The 19,176-nt window shown below is 39.5% G+C and overlaps 1 protein-coding gene across 6 annotated transcripts in view; it reads left to right on the plus strand.

The window, feature by feature from the left end:
- The window catches only part of LOC128696740 (uncharacterized), a 294,106-nt gene that overhangs the window by 57,289 nt on the left and 217,641 nt on the right, over nt 1-19,176 (plus strand). For 5 of the 6 annotated variants that reach the window (XR_011393202.1, XM_070094479.1, XM_070094481.1 and 2 more), the window contains exons 7-12: nt 2,609-2,709; nt 3,516-3,708; nt 6,992-7,089; nt 10,187-10,376; nt 12,787-12,909; nt 14,736-14,897. Coding sequence is in view for 5 of the 6 variants with exons in the window: in XM_070094479.1 (XP_069950580.1) it covers nt 2,609-2,709; nt 3,516-3,708; nt 6,992-7,089; nt 10,187-10,376; nt 12,787-12,909; nt 14,736-14,897 (867 nt within the window). In the remaining variant the exon portion in view is untranslated. Of the gene's footprint in view, nt 1-2,608; nt 2,710-3,501; nt 3,709-6,991; nt 7,090-10,186; nt 10,377-12,786; nt 12,910-14,735; nt 14,898-19,176 lie in introns of those variants that run through there. The other variant, XM_070094483.1, reaches the window with a different exon arrangement.

Here is a 19,176-nt window from a genome sequence, read left to right on the forward strand (position 1 = left end):
AGTATACATATTTTTAAATGTTTATACAGTAGTGTGCTGTATATTGTAAGAAACAGAATGGAGGAAATCAACTCTAATATACAGTGGACCCCCGCATAGCGACCTTAATCCGTGCAAGAGGGCTGGCTGTTATGCGAAATGTTCGGTATGTGAATGAATTTTCCCCATAAGAAATAATGGAAATAAAATTAATCCGTGCAAGACACCCAAAAGTATGAAAAAAATTTTTTTTTACCAGAAAAAAATGTTAATTTTAGTACACACAAACTGAAAAAGGCATGCACAATTACATGACACTTACTTTTATTGAAGATCTGGTGATGATTGATGGGATGGGAGGAGGGGAGAGAGAGTGTTAGTGTTTAGAAGGGGAATCCCCTTCCATTAAGACTTGAGGAGGCAAGTCCTTTTCTGGGGTTACTTCCCTTCTTCTTTTAATGCCACTAGGACCAGCTTCAGAGTCACTGGACTTCTTTCGCACAACATATCTGTCCATAGTGGCCTGTACCTCTCGTTCCTTTATGATTTGTCTAAAGTGGTTCACAACATTGTCATTGTAACAGTCACCAGCACGGCTTGCAATAGCTGTGTGAGGGTGATTTTCATCAAAAAAGGTTTGCACTTCAAGCCATTTTGCACACATTTCCTTAATCTTTGAAGTAGGCAATTCCTTCAATTTCTCTCTCCCCTCCTTTGAACCAGTTTCCGCAGGTCTGGCCTCTTGCTCTTGAAGTTGATCTATCAGCTCATCAGTGGTTAGTTCTTCATTGTCCTCCTCCACCAACTCTTCCACATCATCCCCACTAACCTCCAACCCCAAGGACTTCCCCAATGCCACAATTGATTCCTCAACTGGTATACTCCTCTCAGGGTTAGCCTCAAACCCTTCAAAATCCCTTTTGTCTACACATTCTGGCCACAGTTTCTTCCAAGCAGAGTTCAAGGTTCTCTTAGTCACTCCCTCCCAAGCCTTACCTATAAGGTTTACACAATTGAGGATATTAAAGTGATCCTTCCAAAACTCTTTTAGAGTCAATCGAGTGTCTGTGGTCACTTCAAAGCACTTTTGAAACAGAGCTTTTGTGTACAGTTTCTTGAAGTTGGAAATGACCTGCTGGTCCATGGGCTGCAGGAGAGGAGTGGTATTAGGAGGCAAAAACTTCACCTTAATGAAGCTCATGTCCCCATAAAGTCGCTCTGCCATGTCTGTAGGATGACCAGGGGCATTGTCTAACACCAGGAGGCACTTAAGTTCTAATTTCTTTTCAGTTAGGTAATCTTTGACATTGGGGGCAAATGCATGGTGTAACCAGTTATAGAAAAAGTCCCTAGTGACCCATGCCTTACTGTTTGATCTCTACAGCACACACAAATTATCCTTGAGGACATTCTTTTACCTGAACGCTCTGGGAGTTTCAGAGTGATACACTAATAAAGGCTTAACTTTGCAATCACCACTAGCATTGGCACACATCAACAAAGTAAGCCTGTCTTTCATAGGCTTATGTCCTGGGAGTGCCTTTTCCTCCTGAGTAATGTAGGTCCTGCTTGGCATTTTCTTCCAGAACAGGCCTGTTTCATCACAATTAAACACTTGTTCAGGTTTCAGTCCTTCAGTTTCTATGTACTCCTTGAATTCCTGCACATATTTTTCAGCAGCTTTGTGGTCCGAACTGGCAGCCTCACCATGCCGTATCACACTATGTATGCCACTACGCTTCTTAAATCTCTCAAACCATCCTTTGCTGGCCTTAAATTCACTCACATCATCACTAGTTGCAGGCCTTTTTTTAATTAAATCCTCATGCAACTTCCTAGCCTTTTCACATATGATCGCTTGAGAGACGCTATCTCCTGCTAGCTGTTTTTCATTTATCCACACCAATAAGAGTCTCTCAACATCTTCCATCACTTGCGATCTTTGTTTCGAAAACACAGTTAAACCTTTGGCAAGAACAGCTTCCTTGATTGCCGTTTTCTTGGCCACAATAGAAGAGATGGTTGATTTGGGTTTCTTGTACAACCTGACCAGGTCGGTGATACGCACTCCACTTTCATACTTATCAATGATCTCTTTCTTCATTTCTATAGGAATTCTAACCCTTATTGCTGTAGGGTTGGAACTAGAAGCTTTCTTGGGGCCCATGGTCACTTATTTTCCAGAAACAGCACCGAAAACACTGTAATAATACGAAATATTCCGATTGTATGCTTGAATGTTACCGCGGAGGCTGGCTGGTAAACAATGCCACCGGCGGAACATATGAGGCTGGCTCAGGCCGCACATTGGACGCGTCTCAGACGAAGGCCGCTGAGCGGGTTTTTGGGCGCTATGCGGGGCAAAATTTTAGCGATCAAAGCGTCCGCTATGCGGATTGTCCGTTATACAAGGCGTCCGTTATGCGGGGGTCCACTGTACATTATTTAGGTATGAATACTGGTCAGAGAGCCCATTGTAAGCCCGAGTTGTTGGTAAACGAGTACGTCGGTAAGCGAGGAGAGGCTGTATACTTAAGGTTTCATGACTTAAGTTATATTTCACTACATTAAGTTTAAAATGTTAAAATAGATTCTGTAAATTCACTTTTCATTCTGCCTTGTCATATAGTGCCAAGAGTTGTGTCATTAACGAGTGAGCCAGACAAGGACACCGTGCAATATGGACAGTCCCTTACTCTCACCTGCATTGTTTCTGGTTCAGACTCAGAGGTTAGTAGAATTTTTGAGGAGGTAAACATGTAATTTTGTTATGCAGTAACCTTTATTTCATACACAATTTGAACATGTGTTTTGTAGCACTAAGTGTGAGCAAATGTGTAAATAAAATGCTGTATTGGGTAGTAAAGCTAATACAGTAATCAGGTACTGGGCTCACTGCACAAGTTTATCACAATGTATATACACTAGTATATGCTTTTGTATATTTTTTAGACTTCATAAAGCTTATATTAGTAAAATGTAGTCTATATATTCTCTACCCTATATGATATTGTATTTAAATATGTTCAAAATGTATTTAATTTTATATACTGTAATTTCTGTTACCCATAGTTTTCCAAGGCAAACAAACTGTAGCAGAAAGTGAATGAAAAATCCAGACATAAGAATGACTGAAAAAGGACCAGTGATAACAATAAAGGATGCAATATACAGTATGTATTTAGCAGTATCTTTATTGCTCTCCTAAAGTTTCTCAGCTCAGTCTGAAAGGGTTCAACACTACGTATGCAAGCCATCCTGTGTGCTGGAGTATGACAAGGAAACATAACTAGTTTTTGTTCCAGGGTAGCAATACATTCCTGATATATCCAGTTGTGGTAAATAAAAAAGTGCTCTTTTGAGATATACTGGGATAGGGGCAGGAGTTAACAGGGAGCATTGATGTAGTACCCTGCTTAGTTACACTGCCATTAAATTTTTCTAGTTAGTAGTGCTATCAGTAAGTGGTAAGGATAATGAATATAATGTCATAGATTACTGTCATGTTATAGATTACTGTAGCATTTTTATTCTAGGTAGTATGGCTAAAGAATGGCTTTGAGTTATTGTTTGGACAAAACTTCCCTGGTAGGCAAAAATATTCATCTGAAAAGTCCCCAAACATGATGGCCTCTACTGTGTATATCGAGTCTGTGTCTGTTTCCGATAATGGACATTATGTCTGTTATATTCCTGGGGCATCAAGATTTATACTCATCAATCTTGAAGGTTAGTTTGAAATATTGTGGTATTCATGTGATAAAAATATAATTTAGAGCTAAGAATTAATACAACTTTTAATAAAAATATATTTTACAGTGACCGTACTAGTGTTTACAAAAAATTATTCTATGGCACACTTGCTCATTGCGAAATCCAATCAACTCTCCTGCAAATCCATATAACTCCAGTCCATCCTACTCGCCTGTACACTTCTCTGCCTTCTTAACTGATACTGATTTACTGTACCTATTATGACTTCCTCCGGTAGACTTCTTATTTCCCTGTAACATTAGTTTTCCTGGTCACATAGTGTTATATGATTCACATAAGTTTAACACTTTTCATTAACATAATATTAATCTAACATAATAAAATTTATTTTAAACTCTAATATTAAACCTAGTCCTCTTTTTTAATGCATTAGGACAAAGATTTTTTTATTAGGCTTTCTTGACTTATTGTGGTTGTTGCTCAGAGATATATGATTCCTTGGTTCATATGAATATGCTTACTAAAATTTAATCATACCCTGAATACTTCATACCATATACAGCGGACCCCCGGTTTGCGATGCCATCGGTATCCGATAAATCCGCTATTCGATACATTTTAATGCAAAATTTTTGCCTCGGTTCCCGTTAAAAAACCCGGTATATGATTCGTCCAAGCCTTGTCCACATGTGTGCCAGTGTTTACAAGCCAGCCATTGTGCTTGCATCTTAGGATACATTCGGTACATTCCATATTATCACAGTGTTTTTGGTGCTTGTTTCTGCAAAATAAGTCACCATGGGCCCCAAGAAAGCTTCTAGTGCCAACCCTTCGAGAAAAAGGGTGCTAATAACTATTGAAATGAAGAAAGAGATAATGGCAAAGTACGAAAGTGGAGTGCATGTGTCGGAACTGGCCAGGTTGTATACAAAACACCAATCAACCATCTCTACTATAGTGACCAGGAAAACGGCAATCAAGGAAGCTGTTGTTGCAAAAGGTGCAACTGTGATTACAAAACATTTTATTTTTTTTTTTTTTATTATCACACCGGCCGATTCCCACCAAGGCAGGGTGGCCCGAAAAAGAAAAACTTTCACCATCATTCACTCCATCACTGTCTTGCCAGAAGGGTGCTTTACACTACAGTTTTTAAACTGCAACATTAACACCCCTCCTTCAGAGTGCAGGCACTGTACTTCCCATCTCCAGGACTCAAGTCCGGCCTGCCGGTTTCCCTGAATCCCTTCATAAATGTTACTTTGCTCACACTCCAACAGCACGTCAAGTATTAAAAACCATTTGTCTCCATTCACTCCTATCAAACACGCTCACGCATGCCTGCTGGAAGTCCAAGCCCCTCGCACACAAAACCTCCTTTACCCCCTCCCTCCAACCCTTCCTAGGCCGACCCCTACCCCGCCTTCCTTCCACTACAGACTGATACACTCTTGAAGTCATTCTGTTTCGCTCCATTCTCTCTACATGTCCGAACCACCTCAACAACCCTTCCTCAGCCCTCTGGACAACAGTTTTGGTAATCCCGCACCTCCTCCTAACTTCCAAACTACGAATTCTCTGCATTATATTCACACCACACATTGCCCTCAGACATGACATCTCCACTGCCTCCAGCCTTCTCCTCGCTGCAACATTCATCACCCACGCTTCACACCCATATAAGAGCGTTGGTAAAACTATACTCTCATACATTCCCCTCTTTGCCTCCAAGGACAAAGTTCTTTGTCTCCACAGACTCCTAAGTGCACCACTCACTCTTTTTCCCTCATCAATTCTATGATTCACCTCATCTTTCATAGACCCATCCGCTGACACGTCCACTCCCAAATATCTGAATACGTTCACCTCCTCCATACTCTCTCCCTCCAATCTGATATTCAATCTTTCATCACCTAATCTTTTTGTTATCCTCATAACCTTACTCTTTCCTGTATTCACCTTTAATTTTCTTCTTTTGCACACCCTACCAAATTCATCCACCAATCTCTGCAACTTCTCTTCAGAATCTCCCAAGAGCACAGTGTCATCAGCAAAGAGCAGCTGTGACAACTCCCACTTTGTGTGTGATTCTTTATCTTTTAACTCCACGCCTCTTGCCAAGACCCTCGCATTTACTTCTCTTACAACCCCATCTATAAATATATTAAACAACCACGGTGACATCACACATCCTTGTCTAAGGCCTACTTTTACTGGGAAAAAATTCCCCTCTTTCCTACATACTCTAACTTGAGCCTCACTATCCTCGTAAAAACTCTTCACTGCTTTCAGTAACCTACCTCCTACACCATACACTTGCAACATCTGCCACATTGCCCCCCTATCCACCCTGTCATACGCCTTTTCCAAATCCATAAATGCCACAAAGACCTCTTTAGCCTTATCTAAATACTGTTCACTTATATGTTTCACTGTAAACACCTGGTCCACACACCCCCTACCTTTCCTAAAGCGACCGCAAATGTTAGAAGATGTTGAGAGACTATTATTGGTGTGGATAAATGAAAAACAGATAGCAGGAGATAGTATCTCTCAAGCGATCATTTGTGAAAAGGCTAGGCAGTTGCATGACGATTTGGTAAAGAAATTGCCTGCAACTATTGGTGATGTGAGTGAATTAAAGGCCAGCAAAGGTTGCTTTGAAAGACTTAAGAATCGTAGTGGCATGCATAGTGTGATTAGGCATGGTGAGGCTGCCAGTGACTCTCAAGCTGGTCCTAGTGGCATTAAAAGAAGAAGGGAAGTAACTCCGGAAAAGGACTTGCTACCTCAAGTCCTGTTGGAAGGGGATTCCCCTTCTAAACAATAAGTTCGACACTCTCCCCTCCTCCCATCCCATCAATCATCACCAGATCTTCATTAAAGGTAAGTGTCATGTATTCTATTGTTAGTAGAGTACTACAAACTGTGCATGTCTTCTTCAGTTTGTGTGCATTAAACTTAATATTTCATGTGGTGAAATTTTTTTTTTCATACTTTTGGGTGTCTTGCATGGTTTAATTTGATTTCCATTATTTCTTATGGGGAAAATTGATTCACTTTTCGATAATTTTGGTTTATGATGAGCTCTCAGAAACGGATTAATATCGCAAACCGGGGGTCCACTGTATACCTTTAACTTCAATTTTTTTATTATCCTTGTTCTATACAGGCTGGGTATACAATACTATATAGCTTATTTAAAGTTTTTGGTATATGCCCTTATGATTCACTAGCATCAATATGCAGTAATAAATTCTCTCACATTTGCTCATTAGACTTTTTTCTATTTCTGAAGGTCGTCCTGCTAGATTGCTCGGAGTCACTGGTGGAAACTTTTTTGAGGATGAACCATTGATACTAAGTTGCAGAACTCAGTATGCAAAAGATACACAAGTAAGACACTCATTATTTAGGTATGACATTTTCTGCTTTAATTAAAATACTGAAAATAAAAATAGATATACAGTATAGTAGATTATTATTAGAAGTTTTTGAGTAGTAATAATAATAATTTACAGCTTAGTAGAAGCATCAAGACAGCAAATGAGTAAAACATATGTGCCACATCTAGGTATCTATTGTTGAAGTGTTTCACCTGCTCAGCAGATTTCTTCAGTCAAATACAGAGATGATTTAAATATTGAGTAGACAGGTAAATATGAGAGGCATCAAGTAAATATGAGATACATATAACTCTAGCAATCAAGGCCATGGATCGAAACAATTATTAAGACTGAGAGTGGAGAACAACAAGACATTCAAAAATGATAAGTTCCAGTTTCTTAGGTATGGAAAGAAGGAGCTCAAAAGGGACACTGTATACAAAACTCAAGAGGATTGTCAAATAGAGCGAAAGAAACATGTGAAATACTTTTGGGAGTAATTATGTCAGCTGACTTTTATTTCAAAGAATACAGTAAGACCAATGTCACGACAGCCAGGAAGTTGATGGGGTGGATAATGAGAACTTTCGAAACAAGGAAAATATTGCCGGTGGTAATACTTTTCGAGTCACTTGTGCTCTTTCATTTGGAATATTGCTCAGTGTTGATGGCTCTATTCAGGACAGGAGAGATATCAGAGCTGGAACAGATACAGAGTTTGTTTATGGCCTCCACAGAGCCAGTAAAGCATTTAAACTACTGGGAATGTCTTAATTAAAGTTCTAAATGTGTATGGATCAGTTGAGCAGAAGAGAGAGAGATACATGATAATATATACAGTAATCCCCCCATATCCATGGAGGATATGTTCCAAGACTTACCATGGATACCTGAAACTACTGATAGTAATGAACCCTACATATAAGTCATTTTTCATTTACATACCTGTGATAAAGTTTGATAAATTAATAACAATAAGTGGAGAATTAGGACTTTTTCACTGATGGTAAGTACGTCACGGCTTCTCTTATGCTTTTACCCTTTGACTGTCGGTGTTGTATAATGTCTTACAAGCCAGTGTTTTTGACATATTAATACGCCAAAATTCTAGCAGCTTCAAGTCAAGAGGGAGAGAGCTGGTAAGCCCACATGTGAGAGAATGGGTCTGTGTGGTCAGTGTGCACAGTATAAAAAAATCCAGCATGCAGTGCATAATGAGAAAAAAACTCTGACTATGTTTTTGGGTTAAAACGTCGACTTTGAGGTGTATTTTTGTATAATATTTATGGTTGTATTTCGTTATCTTGGTCTAAATTGATAGAATGGAAGACTTATTACAGAAATAGAGATGATTTTGATTGATTTCATGATGAAAAGGACCTTGAAATTGAGCTCAAAGTAGCGGAAATGTTCGATTTTTGCCAATGTTCAAGAGTATAGAAATGATGTTACTGTCCAATATGTGTCCAACTAGCCATTCTGATGCGCAGTCATGAATGGGTTGACATTATTTATACAATTACGTATTACAATAATGCAGTAGTCTGCATAACAGTAAATCTATTTTTTGTGTGAATAAAAATTCAAAATAGGAAGCAAGAGTAATATAAGAGGGGCCTGGAAACTGAATAATGAACAGAGAAAATGTTATTTTAGTGCCAGGAATGTCTGCAGTGTTTATTCTGGGCCCTATTTTGAAATTGGCATCTTTTTAAATTTGTGTGAAATTGGCCAAATTGCCAATTTGTGATCACTTTATTGGGTAGTTGAAATTGGTAAATGGGCAGTTTCTTGTACTCAATCAATAGTACAAATGGAGTTCTAAAGAATGGCTATGAGTTTGTTTGACTGGAACAATGGAATTGGCTGAAAATAGGGTTCAAAGTGGGTGAAATCGCCAATGCGTATATATCACCGAGATTGCTAACTTTGCGAGATCATAGTTCCGTAAGTTTTCCATCAAATTTCGTACATTTGGTGTCATTACTATCAGGAAAAGATTCTATCATTTCATGAGAAATTTTTTTTGTTTTTTTTTAATATTTTGCGACAGAGAGACACATCAGGATTTGGGGGTCTCGACAGTCAAAGGGTTAAAGAACTGCCACCATCACTCATATTGTGCTTTGGCGTCATTATTAAACAAAATTAAGGCTTATTTTCCGACCATGGTAAACCACTGATAACTGAAACCATGGATACTGAATCAATGGATATGGGGGTTCTGCTGTATGTACTTGGAAAGTATTTGAGGGCCTTTTCCCAAATCTGCATACTGTCATAACAACCTACTAGAGTGAGAGATATGGGAGGAAATGCAAAGTAAACTCAGTGAAAGCAGGAGTGCCATGTCAATATAAAGGGACACTGTATCAACACTCATGGCTCCAGACTATTTAAAATCTTACCAGAAGTTATCAGAAACACTGCTTGGACAAGTGTAGAAGTGTTCAAGAGGAAATTGGACAAGTATCTTCACCAGGTGCCAGATCATCCAGGCTGTGATGAATATGTGGATCAGTGGGCCCTCAGCAGCAACATTCTGGTTGACCAAGCTAGCAGCAGACGAGCCTGGCCAGTGCCAGGCTCTTGGAGTAAGGAAAACTCGTGGATCTCATCAAAAGTAAAGGTAAAGAGAGACTGACCACCTCAAAATTACTTTATCTTCAATGTTAAGGATTGATTACCTCTCTGCTACTTCTGCTATCTCCAATATTTGACTGAAGAAGCCTGCTGAGGAGGTGAAACATTTCAACAATAAAATACCCAACTGTTGCAGATGTGTCATACTCATGTACTCAAAATAGTATGCTGAAAGGAAAGGTGTGAGACAGTCCCAACAGTGTTTATTTATGACTGTAGGAGCTGTGTGTTATAGGTGTAGAATAGAAAAGTTTAAAAGTAGTAGTTAAAAAATAGGAATTTACAGGATCCAGACCTACTTTTCTCTTATACAGTTTGGAGAATAAATGATATGTCAAGTAAAACCAAAGGCTTAAAAACAACTTCCTAACTAGATTTTTTCACTGATTTTAGAAGTAAACAGTTAGCTAGAAATTTCAGGATGAACTGCTCAATCCACACCTAAATTTTTGGATTGATTTCAGCAATCAGCAGTTAGCTGGAAATTCCAAGATGAACTGCTTGACCCAAGTCAGTATGAATCACGAATGTCTCACTCAGATTACAATGTGACAGTACATGAGCTGATCATTGCTAGGGCTGGAGAAGCACATGCTGGTACTTACGAGTGTGTGACACCATATGGCTCGGCGGCAGTATCAGCTGATATGTATGGTTAGTATGGCATTCCTCACATTTAATCTTATTTGTTTTTTTCAACATACTGGCTGTCTCCCACTGAGGCAGGGTGGCCCAGAAAAAGAAAGATACACTTTCACCATCATTGAACACTTTCACCATCATTCACACATAATCACTGTCTTTGCAGAGGCGTTCAGATATGACAGTTCAGATGTCAGCCCAAACAGCAGATATCCCAAACCCCTCCTTTAAATTGCAGGTATTGTATTTCCCACCTCCAGGACTCTTAAGTCCAGCTTACCAGTTTCCATGAATTCCTTCACAAAATATTACCCTGCTCACACTCCAGCAACATGTCAGGTCCCAAAAACCATTTGTCTCCATTCATTCATATCTAACATGCTCACACATATCTGCTGTCTGTCCAAGCCCCTGCACACAAAATCTCTTTTACCCCTTCCCTCCATCCTTTCCTTGGATGACCCCCTACCCCTCCTCCTCTCCACTACAGATTTATACACCCTCCAAGTCATCAATACAAATACAAATACAAACATATTTCTTTGTAAAGCTTACAAAGAGTTGTTTACATGTTATGAGATTTTAATGACAAAGAGGGCCACTATCGTGCCTAGGCACTTCGGGCAGACTAATACTAATTCTTATGCTATTTTGATATAGGTTATATTTGAGCAGTACATTTGAGCATATTAATAGGTCTGTAGTTAGATACCTTCCCAGTTAGGTACATACATTATTAAGTTTGAAAAAGTTAGGTAGTTGAAATCATTTAATATTACAAATGGTAGATTTAGTAATGGGATTCAAATTTTCTTGGCATGATACATTGTTTCTATTAAAGTCATACTGGGAGAGTATCGTAGACAAACTTAAGATTAACTTAAGATCTAATAGGACTAGCTTAAGATATGGTAGGCAATAGCTATATTAGGACTTGCATGTTTACAATCTTTTGGGTGGGTGTAGGTGTAAGTTATGTGAGAATTACAGATAACGAGAGTAAGTCTATATTGTTTTCAATGTGTTCAAGATACAAAAATGAGAATTGGGTGGTTTTCATTTGGTTAGCTGATGATGGGGTGTGTTAGGGAGATGAGATGTTTTTTAACGGTAGTTTTGAAAATGGTGGTTGAGTCTGCAGTTCTAGAGTTTTCAGGCAGGGAGTTCCAGATTCTAGGCCCTTTTATGTACATCAAATTTTTGTATAGGTTTAGCCGGACATGGGGAATGTTGTAGAGAGTTTTGTGTCTGGTGTCCTATTTTGCTCCATCCTCTCTAAATGACCAAACCACCTCAGCAACCCCTCCTCAGCCCTTTGAATAATATTTTTAGTAGCTTCACACCACCTCTTAATTTCCACACTACAAATTCTCTGCATAATATTCACACCACGCATTGACCTTAGACATGACATCTCCACTGCCTCCAGCCTCCTTCTTGCTTCAGCATTTACAACTCATGCTTCACACCCATATAAGAGTGTTGGTACAACTATACTCTTGTACATTCCCTTCTTTGCCTCCATGATAATTGTCTTTGTCTCCATAGATACCTCAGTGCACCACCCACCTTAATTTTTATATATTTATATAAAAAGGAGGTATTGTATCCGAGGGGCTTGAACATATTAATGACTTGACATGCTGTTGGAATGTGAGTAAGGTAACATTTATGAAGGGATTCAGGGAAACTGGTTAGCCGGACTTGAATCCTGGAGGTGGGAAGTACAGTGCCTGCACTCTGAAGGAGGAGTGGGGATGTTTGCAGTTTGGAGGGGCATCTTAACTGTAGTATTGGTATGTCTCTGGTAAGAGAGTGATGAAGTGAGTGATGGTGAAAGTGTTTCTTCTTTTTTGGGGCACCCTTCCTCAATGGGAGATGGCCAGTAAGTTAAAAAAATACATACATACCCATATTTCACAGCCATATAAGAGTGTTGATACCACCTTGCTCTCATACATTCCCATTTTGCTTTTTCTCCTCATCAGTTCTATGGTTCATCCTGTCTTACTTTCATAGACCCATCCACTGACATGTCCACTCCCAAATATCCCAACACATTCACTTCATCCATACTCCCTCCTTCCAATCTGATATCCAGTCCTTTGTTACCTTAAATTGATTGTTACCCTCATCACCTTGCTCTTTCCTATGCTCACTTTTAGTTTCCTTCTTTTAAGTATCCTCCTAAATTAGTCCACCAACCCATGCAACTTCTCTTCAGAATGTTCCAAAAGCACAGTGTCATCAGCAAAAAGCAATGTGACAGCTCCCATTTTGTATATATGTATGTTTGTATATGTATTGTATTGTACTTTTTAAATTTTGCTATTGACAAATTGCAGTATGTATAAAGTTTGAATAAATTATAAAAATGGAATAGAATCAGTTTGATAAAATGTCATAATCCCCTCATCCACAGTGCCTCCATTCTTGAGTGAGCCTCTGCCATCAGAGATGTTTATTAAGGAAGGTGAAGAGTTGTACATCAACTGCCGAACTACTGGCCGCCCTCAACCTGTGGTACACTGGGAGAAAAAGATAGGTACACTCCCTTCATATTTTGTAATTTACCTTATTGGTATTCATTTGCAATTGTGACCACATCACAAATAGTGTACAGTATAGTAATTGATTTTAAATAAATTATTTCATGTTTGATAAGTGCATTTTTGTGAGGTTCATAAAATTTTGCAAAGAGTAAAATATATGGCATTTATTGTGTTTTTAACAAACTAACTTATATGTACAGGATATATTTTAATGTTATGCAGTCAAGTTTATGATTGCATTCTTACCTTTTTTTACAAAAGACATCAGAATCTGATAGGCTTCATTCCATTTTGGTTTTGTTGGAGTTGACAGCCACTAACAGCATCCGTCAATAAAGCCTTTCCTCCCAAAGTCTAGGAATAAAAATTGGTCTGTCTGAATGGAAAAGTAAAATGGAACAAGTGTTCCTAAATAGGAAGGGAACAAGCATCCCAGTTCGGTTCACCTGACCTAACTGGTACAGCAAGATGCCTACAGCCCCACCTGAGACAGCAGCAATTAGCTTTCACTCCACAGCTGCACAGTTAACAGTAACATGGAAAACAGGACTGACTCGTGGTGCTCTGAATACTGATGTGCCTACCTGGTAAGAAAGAACAAGAGCATCAATCCCCCCAAAGAGGGTTTGTGGAAATTTGTTACTGATGCCAAGGGCAGAGCAAGATGTCCCAGCCCTCCATGGACAGTGCAAAAATCTAGGCCAGATCGTTGCATTCCTGGGCCTTGTTTTTCTTGATGGGGGTTTATGGGCCACCATAGCTTATGCCATAAGGAGCCATGCTTCTTGATTTATGGAGAACAAATAATGAACACCTCTGGAAAGACAGGGATAGTGTGAATGATGGTGACACTGTTTCTTTTTTGGATCACCCTACCTCAGTGGGAGACAGCCAGCATGAAGGGAAGGGAACAGGAGTTCACTTCAAGAACAGAAATAGGAACAGGAAGTTGCCAATTACATCTGGTGGACCTAATTGCCTGAACCCTAGAAGAGCCAGATTCCCATTCTACCTGAGTCAATAACCTACATCCCCCAAGCCATAGAATTCTACAGAGCAGAAAAAAAGGACTAAATGTATGGTACCCCAACTGACTGCTTAGTGGGCAGTGCATGATGAATACAAATGTCTGAGAGAGAGAGAGAGTGGGAAAATTCGTCACTGATGGTAGGGGTGGTAGAGTAAGGTGACCACACACCACCAAGGCCAGTGCAGAAGTCCTTCTAAGAAAAATACTAACGTTTAATGTAAAGAGAATACTGTACTTCAAAATGAGAGAAATCTGGTGGACAATTCATAGATCATACTGTAAGGAGAGACTCCAACACCACCAGAGCCATGTTGTTAGAGTAGATGATTACAACAGAGCTCCAGGGTTGTTCCTATAAAACATTTTTTTTTTTCAATGTGCTGGCCATTTTCCACCAAGGCAGGGTGTTATGAAAATAAGAACGAAAGTTTTTCCTTATATATTTAATAATTTATACAGGAGAAGGGGTTACTAGCCCTTTGCTCCCTCTTATAAAAAATGTTAATTATTTTTTTAACACGGTGGTCATTTCCCACCGAGGTAGGGTGACCCAAAAAGAAAGAAAAACCCAAAAAGAAAGAAAGAAAAAAAATATGTATTGTCTAAATTACCACTTTCAGCAATTAGGGACAATAGCTAAGCCTGTACCTAACCTATAAGGATGAGTGATTTCTCTGCTCTAACCACTAATGGAGGTATAAATTGGCATTTTATTTTTTTTATAGTTATATTGTTTTCTTGTTTGAATCTTTTAATGGATGTTATTGCAGCATATCTTTTTCTTTCCAGGAGAATCATGGCTGCCAGTGAATGAGATAATAGGTAGGGATGCAGATGTTGATGGGGTATTTACTGCTCCTCTAGTCTCTGTGAGTGATGCTGGACACTACAGGTGTGCAGCAAAGAGTACTGCAGGTTCCTTCCTTGCTGAAGTTACTGTCACTGTTGAACGTGAGTTATTATGCTCTGAAATTCATTTCATGCATGTTAAGAAATGTTACAGATCTTATTGACTGATTCTGCTAGCTAGGGAATTGATCAGGTTAGTCACCCTGGGGGAGAAAATGGAAGTAATCAATATTAATCCAGTGAAGGGGAGGGTAATTCTAATTCCTTGGATCAAGAGCCCTTCACCAGCATCAAGGCATCTATCTTGAAGGGCCTTAGGTCAAGAGCCTTTCACTAGCATCAAGGCATATCCTTGAAGGAGTTATGGTGTTGTGCTTGGCAGCTAGAAGTAAGTAGGTAGCCTTAATTTGCCTAGAGGCTACTCAGACCTTTCCTTTATGTCATCCTTATTGTTTAATGCCAAATTGATGTTACAGTAGCTTATGGTAAGAAACCTTTGAGTGTTTTAGTGTTACCTATTATTTTTATGGTCTGCCTGATGCCATTCTGGTAGCTTTCTTGTCCTGTGTTTTAGTTCTCTTTTATATAATATCCTAATGCCTATATTGTGCATTAAACAGAAACACTACTTATCCCACTAATCTTCTGAGATCTTCAATCCAGAGAGTGTAACACAGACAGGAATGTGGACCAAGACAAATATTGTTGAAGACGGCACTCAAATATTGTGGATACAGACATAAGTATGCCAAACAAGTCTTTGAGTGAAATGTTTCCAAATAAGACTTGTTCTGTACACTTGTATCTTGTCTGTAAGTCTTCATTCTGTTGGGGATTCTGTTAACTAGGCACATCAGGCTGCATCATTTCAAATTAATCTACCTTCTATATAAACCATAGAGAAAATTAATATTGTATAGAAAGGGGTTTGGTTATAGGTACTGTAACATATTTTAAGAAAAAGAGGATAAATAAGTATACAATATATGATGTAGGGCAAAATGACAGTAGTTTATTAGACTACATTTTTTTTTTTTTTTATTTTATCACACCGGCCGATTCCCACCAAGGCAGGGTGGCCCGAAAAAGAAAAACTTTCACCATCATTCACTCCATCACTGTCTTGCCAGAAGGGTGCTTTACACTACAGTTTTTAAACTGCAACATTAACACCCCTCCTTCAGAGTGCAGGCACTGTACTTCCCATCTCCAGGACTCAAGTCCGGCCTGCCGGTTTCCCTGAATCCCTTCATAAATGTTACTTTGCTCACACTCCAACAGCACGTCAAGTATTAAAAACCATTTGTCTCCATTCACTCCTATCAAACATGCTCACGCATGCCTGCTGGAAGTCCAAGCCCCTCGCACACAAAACCTCCTTTACCCCCTCCCTCCAACCCTTCCTAGGCCGACCCCTACCCCGCCTTCCTTCCACTACAGACTGATACACTCTTGAAGTCATTCTGTTTCGCTCCATTCTCTCTACATGTCCGAACCACCTCAACAACCCTTCCTCAGCCCTCTGGACAACAGTTTTGGTAATCCCGCACCTCCTCCTAACTTCCAAACTACGAATTCTCTGCATTATATTCACACCACACATTGCCCTCAGACATGACATCTCCACTGCCTCCAGCCTTCTCCTTGCTGCAACATTCATCACCCACGCTTCACACCCATATAAGAGCGTTGGTAAAACTATACTCTCATACATTCCCCTCTTTGCCTCCAAGGACAAAGTTCTTTGTCTCCACAGACTCCTAAGTGCACCACTCACTCTTTTTCCCTCATCAATTCTATGATTCACCTCATCTCTCATAGACCCATCCGCTGACACGTCCACTCCCAAATATCTGAATACGTTCACCTCCTCCATACTCTCTCCCTCCAATCTGATATTCAATCTTTCATCACCTAATCTTTTTGTTATCCTCATAACCTTACTCTTTCCTGTATTCACCTTTAATTTTCTTCTTTTGCACACCCTACCAAATTCATCCACCAATCTCTGCAACTTCTCTTCAGAATCTCCCAAGAGCACAGTGTCATCAGCAAAGAGCAGCTGTGACAACTCCCACTTTGTGTGTGATTCTTTATCTTTTAACTCCACGCCTCTTGCCAAGACCCTCGCATTTACTTCTCTTACAACCCCATCTATAAATATATTAAACAACCACGGTGACATCACACATCCTTGTCTAAGGCCTACTTTTACTGGGAAAAAATTTCCCTCTTTCCTACATACTCTAACTTGAGCCTCACTATCCTCGTAAAAACTCTTCACTGCTTTCAGTAACCTACCTCCTACACCATACACTTGCAACATCTGCCACATTGCCCCCCTATCCACCCTGTCATACGCCTTTTCCAAATCCATAAATGCCACAAAGACCTCTTTAGCCTTATCTAAATACTGTTCACTTATACATGTATGTTTCACTGTAAACACCTGGTCCACACACCCCCTACCTTTCCTAAAGCCTCCTTGTTCATCTGCTATCCTATTCTCCGTCTTACTCTTAATTCTTTCAATTATAACTCTACCATACACTTTACCAGGTACACTCAACAGACTTATCCCCCTATAATTTTTGCACTCTCTTTTATCCCCTTTGCCTTTATACAAAGGAACTATGCATGCTCTCTGCCAATCCCTAGGTACCTTACCCTCTTCCATACATTTATTAAATAATTGCACCAACCACTCCAAAACTATATCCCCACCTGCTTTTAACATTTCTATCTTTATCCCATCAATCCCGGCTGCCTTACCCCCTTTCATTTTACCTACTGCCTCACGAACTTCCCCCACACTCACAACTGGCTCTTCCTCACTCCTACAAGATGTTATTCCTCCTTGCCCTATACACGAAATCACAGCTTCCCTATCTTCATCAACATTTAACAATTCCTCAAAATATTCCTTCCATCTTCCCAATACCTCTAACTCTCCATTTAATAACTCTCCTCTCCTATTTTTAACTGACAAATCCATTTGTTCTCTAGGCTTTCTTAACTTGTTAATCTCACTCCAAAACTTTTTCTTATTTTCAACAAAATTTGTTGATAACATCTCACCCACTCTCTCATTTGCTCTCTTTTTACATTGCTTCACCACTCTCTTAACTTCTCTCTTTTTCTCCATATACTCTTCCCTCCTTGCATCACTTCTACTTTGTAAAAACTTCTCATATGCTAACTTTTTCTCCCTTACTACTCTCTTTACATCATCATTCCACCAATCGCTCCTCTTCCCTCCTGCACCCACTTTCCTGTAACCACAAACTTCTGCTGAACACTCTAACACTACATTTTTAAACCTACCCCATACCTCTTCGACCCCATTGCCTATGCTCTCATTAGCCCATCTATCCTCCAATAGCTGTTTATATCTTACCCTAACTGCCTCCTCTTTTAGTTTATAAACCTTCACCTCTCTCTTCCCTGATGCTTCTATTCTCCTTGTATCCCATCTACCTTTTACTCTCAGTGTAGCTACAACTAGAAAGTGATCTGATATATCTGTGGCCCCTCTATAAACATGTACATCCTGAAGTCTACTCAACAGTCTTTTATCTACCAATACATAATCCAACAAACTACTGTCATTTCGCCCTACATCATATCGTGTATACTTATTTATCCTCTTTTTCTTAAAATATGTATTACCTATAACTAAACCCCTTTCTATACAAAGTTCAATCAAAGGGCTCCCATTATCATTTACACCTGGCACCCCAAACTTACCTACCACACCCTCTCTAAAAGTTTCTCCTACTTTAGCATTCAAGTCCCCTACCACAATTACTCTCTCACTTGGTTCAAAGGCTCCTATACATTCACTTAACATCTCCCAAAATCTCTCTCTCTTCTCTGCATTCCTCTCTTCTCCAGGTGCATACACGCTTATTATGACCCACTTCTCGCATCCAACCTTTACTTTAATCCACATAATTCTTGAATTTACACATTCATATTCTCTTTTCTCCTTCCATAACTGATCATTTAACATTACTGCTACCCCTTCCTTTGCTCTAACTCTCTCAGATACTCCAGATTTAATCCCATTTATTTCCCCCCACTGAAACTCTCCTACCCCCTTCAGCTTTGTTTCGCTTAGGGCCAGGACATCCAACTTCTTTTCATTCATAACATCAGCAATCATCTGTTTCTTGTCATCCGCACTACATCCACGCACATTTAAGCAACCCAGTTTTATAAAGTTTTTCTTCTTCTCTTTTTTAGTAATTGTATACAGGAGAAGGGGTTACTAGCCCATTGCTCCCGGCATTTTAGTCGCCTCATACGACACGCATGGCTTACGGAGGAAAGATTCTTTTCCACTTCCCCATGGACAATAGAAGAAATAAAAAAGAACAAG

Source organism: Cherax quadricarinatus, chromosome 46 (genome assembly GCF_038502225.1).
Source record: "Cherax quadricarinatus isolate ZL_2023a chromosome 46, ASM3850222v1, whole genome shotgun sequence".
Lineage (NCBI taxonomy): Eukaryota > Metazoa > Arthropoda > Malacostraca > Decapoda > Parastacidae > Cherax > Cherax quadricarinatus.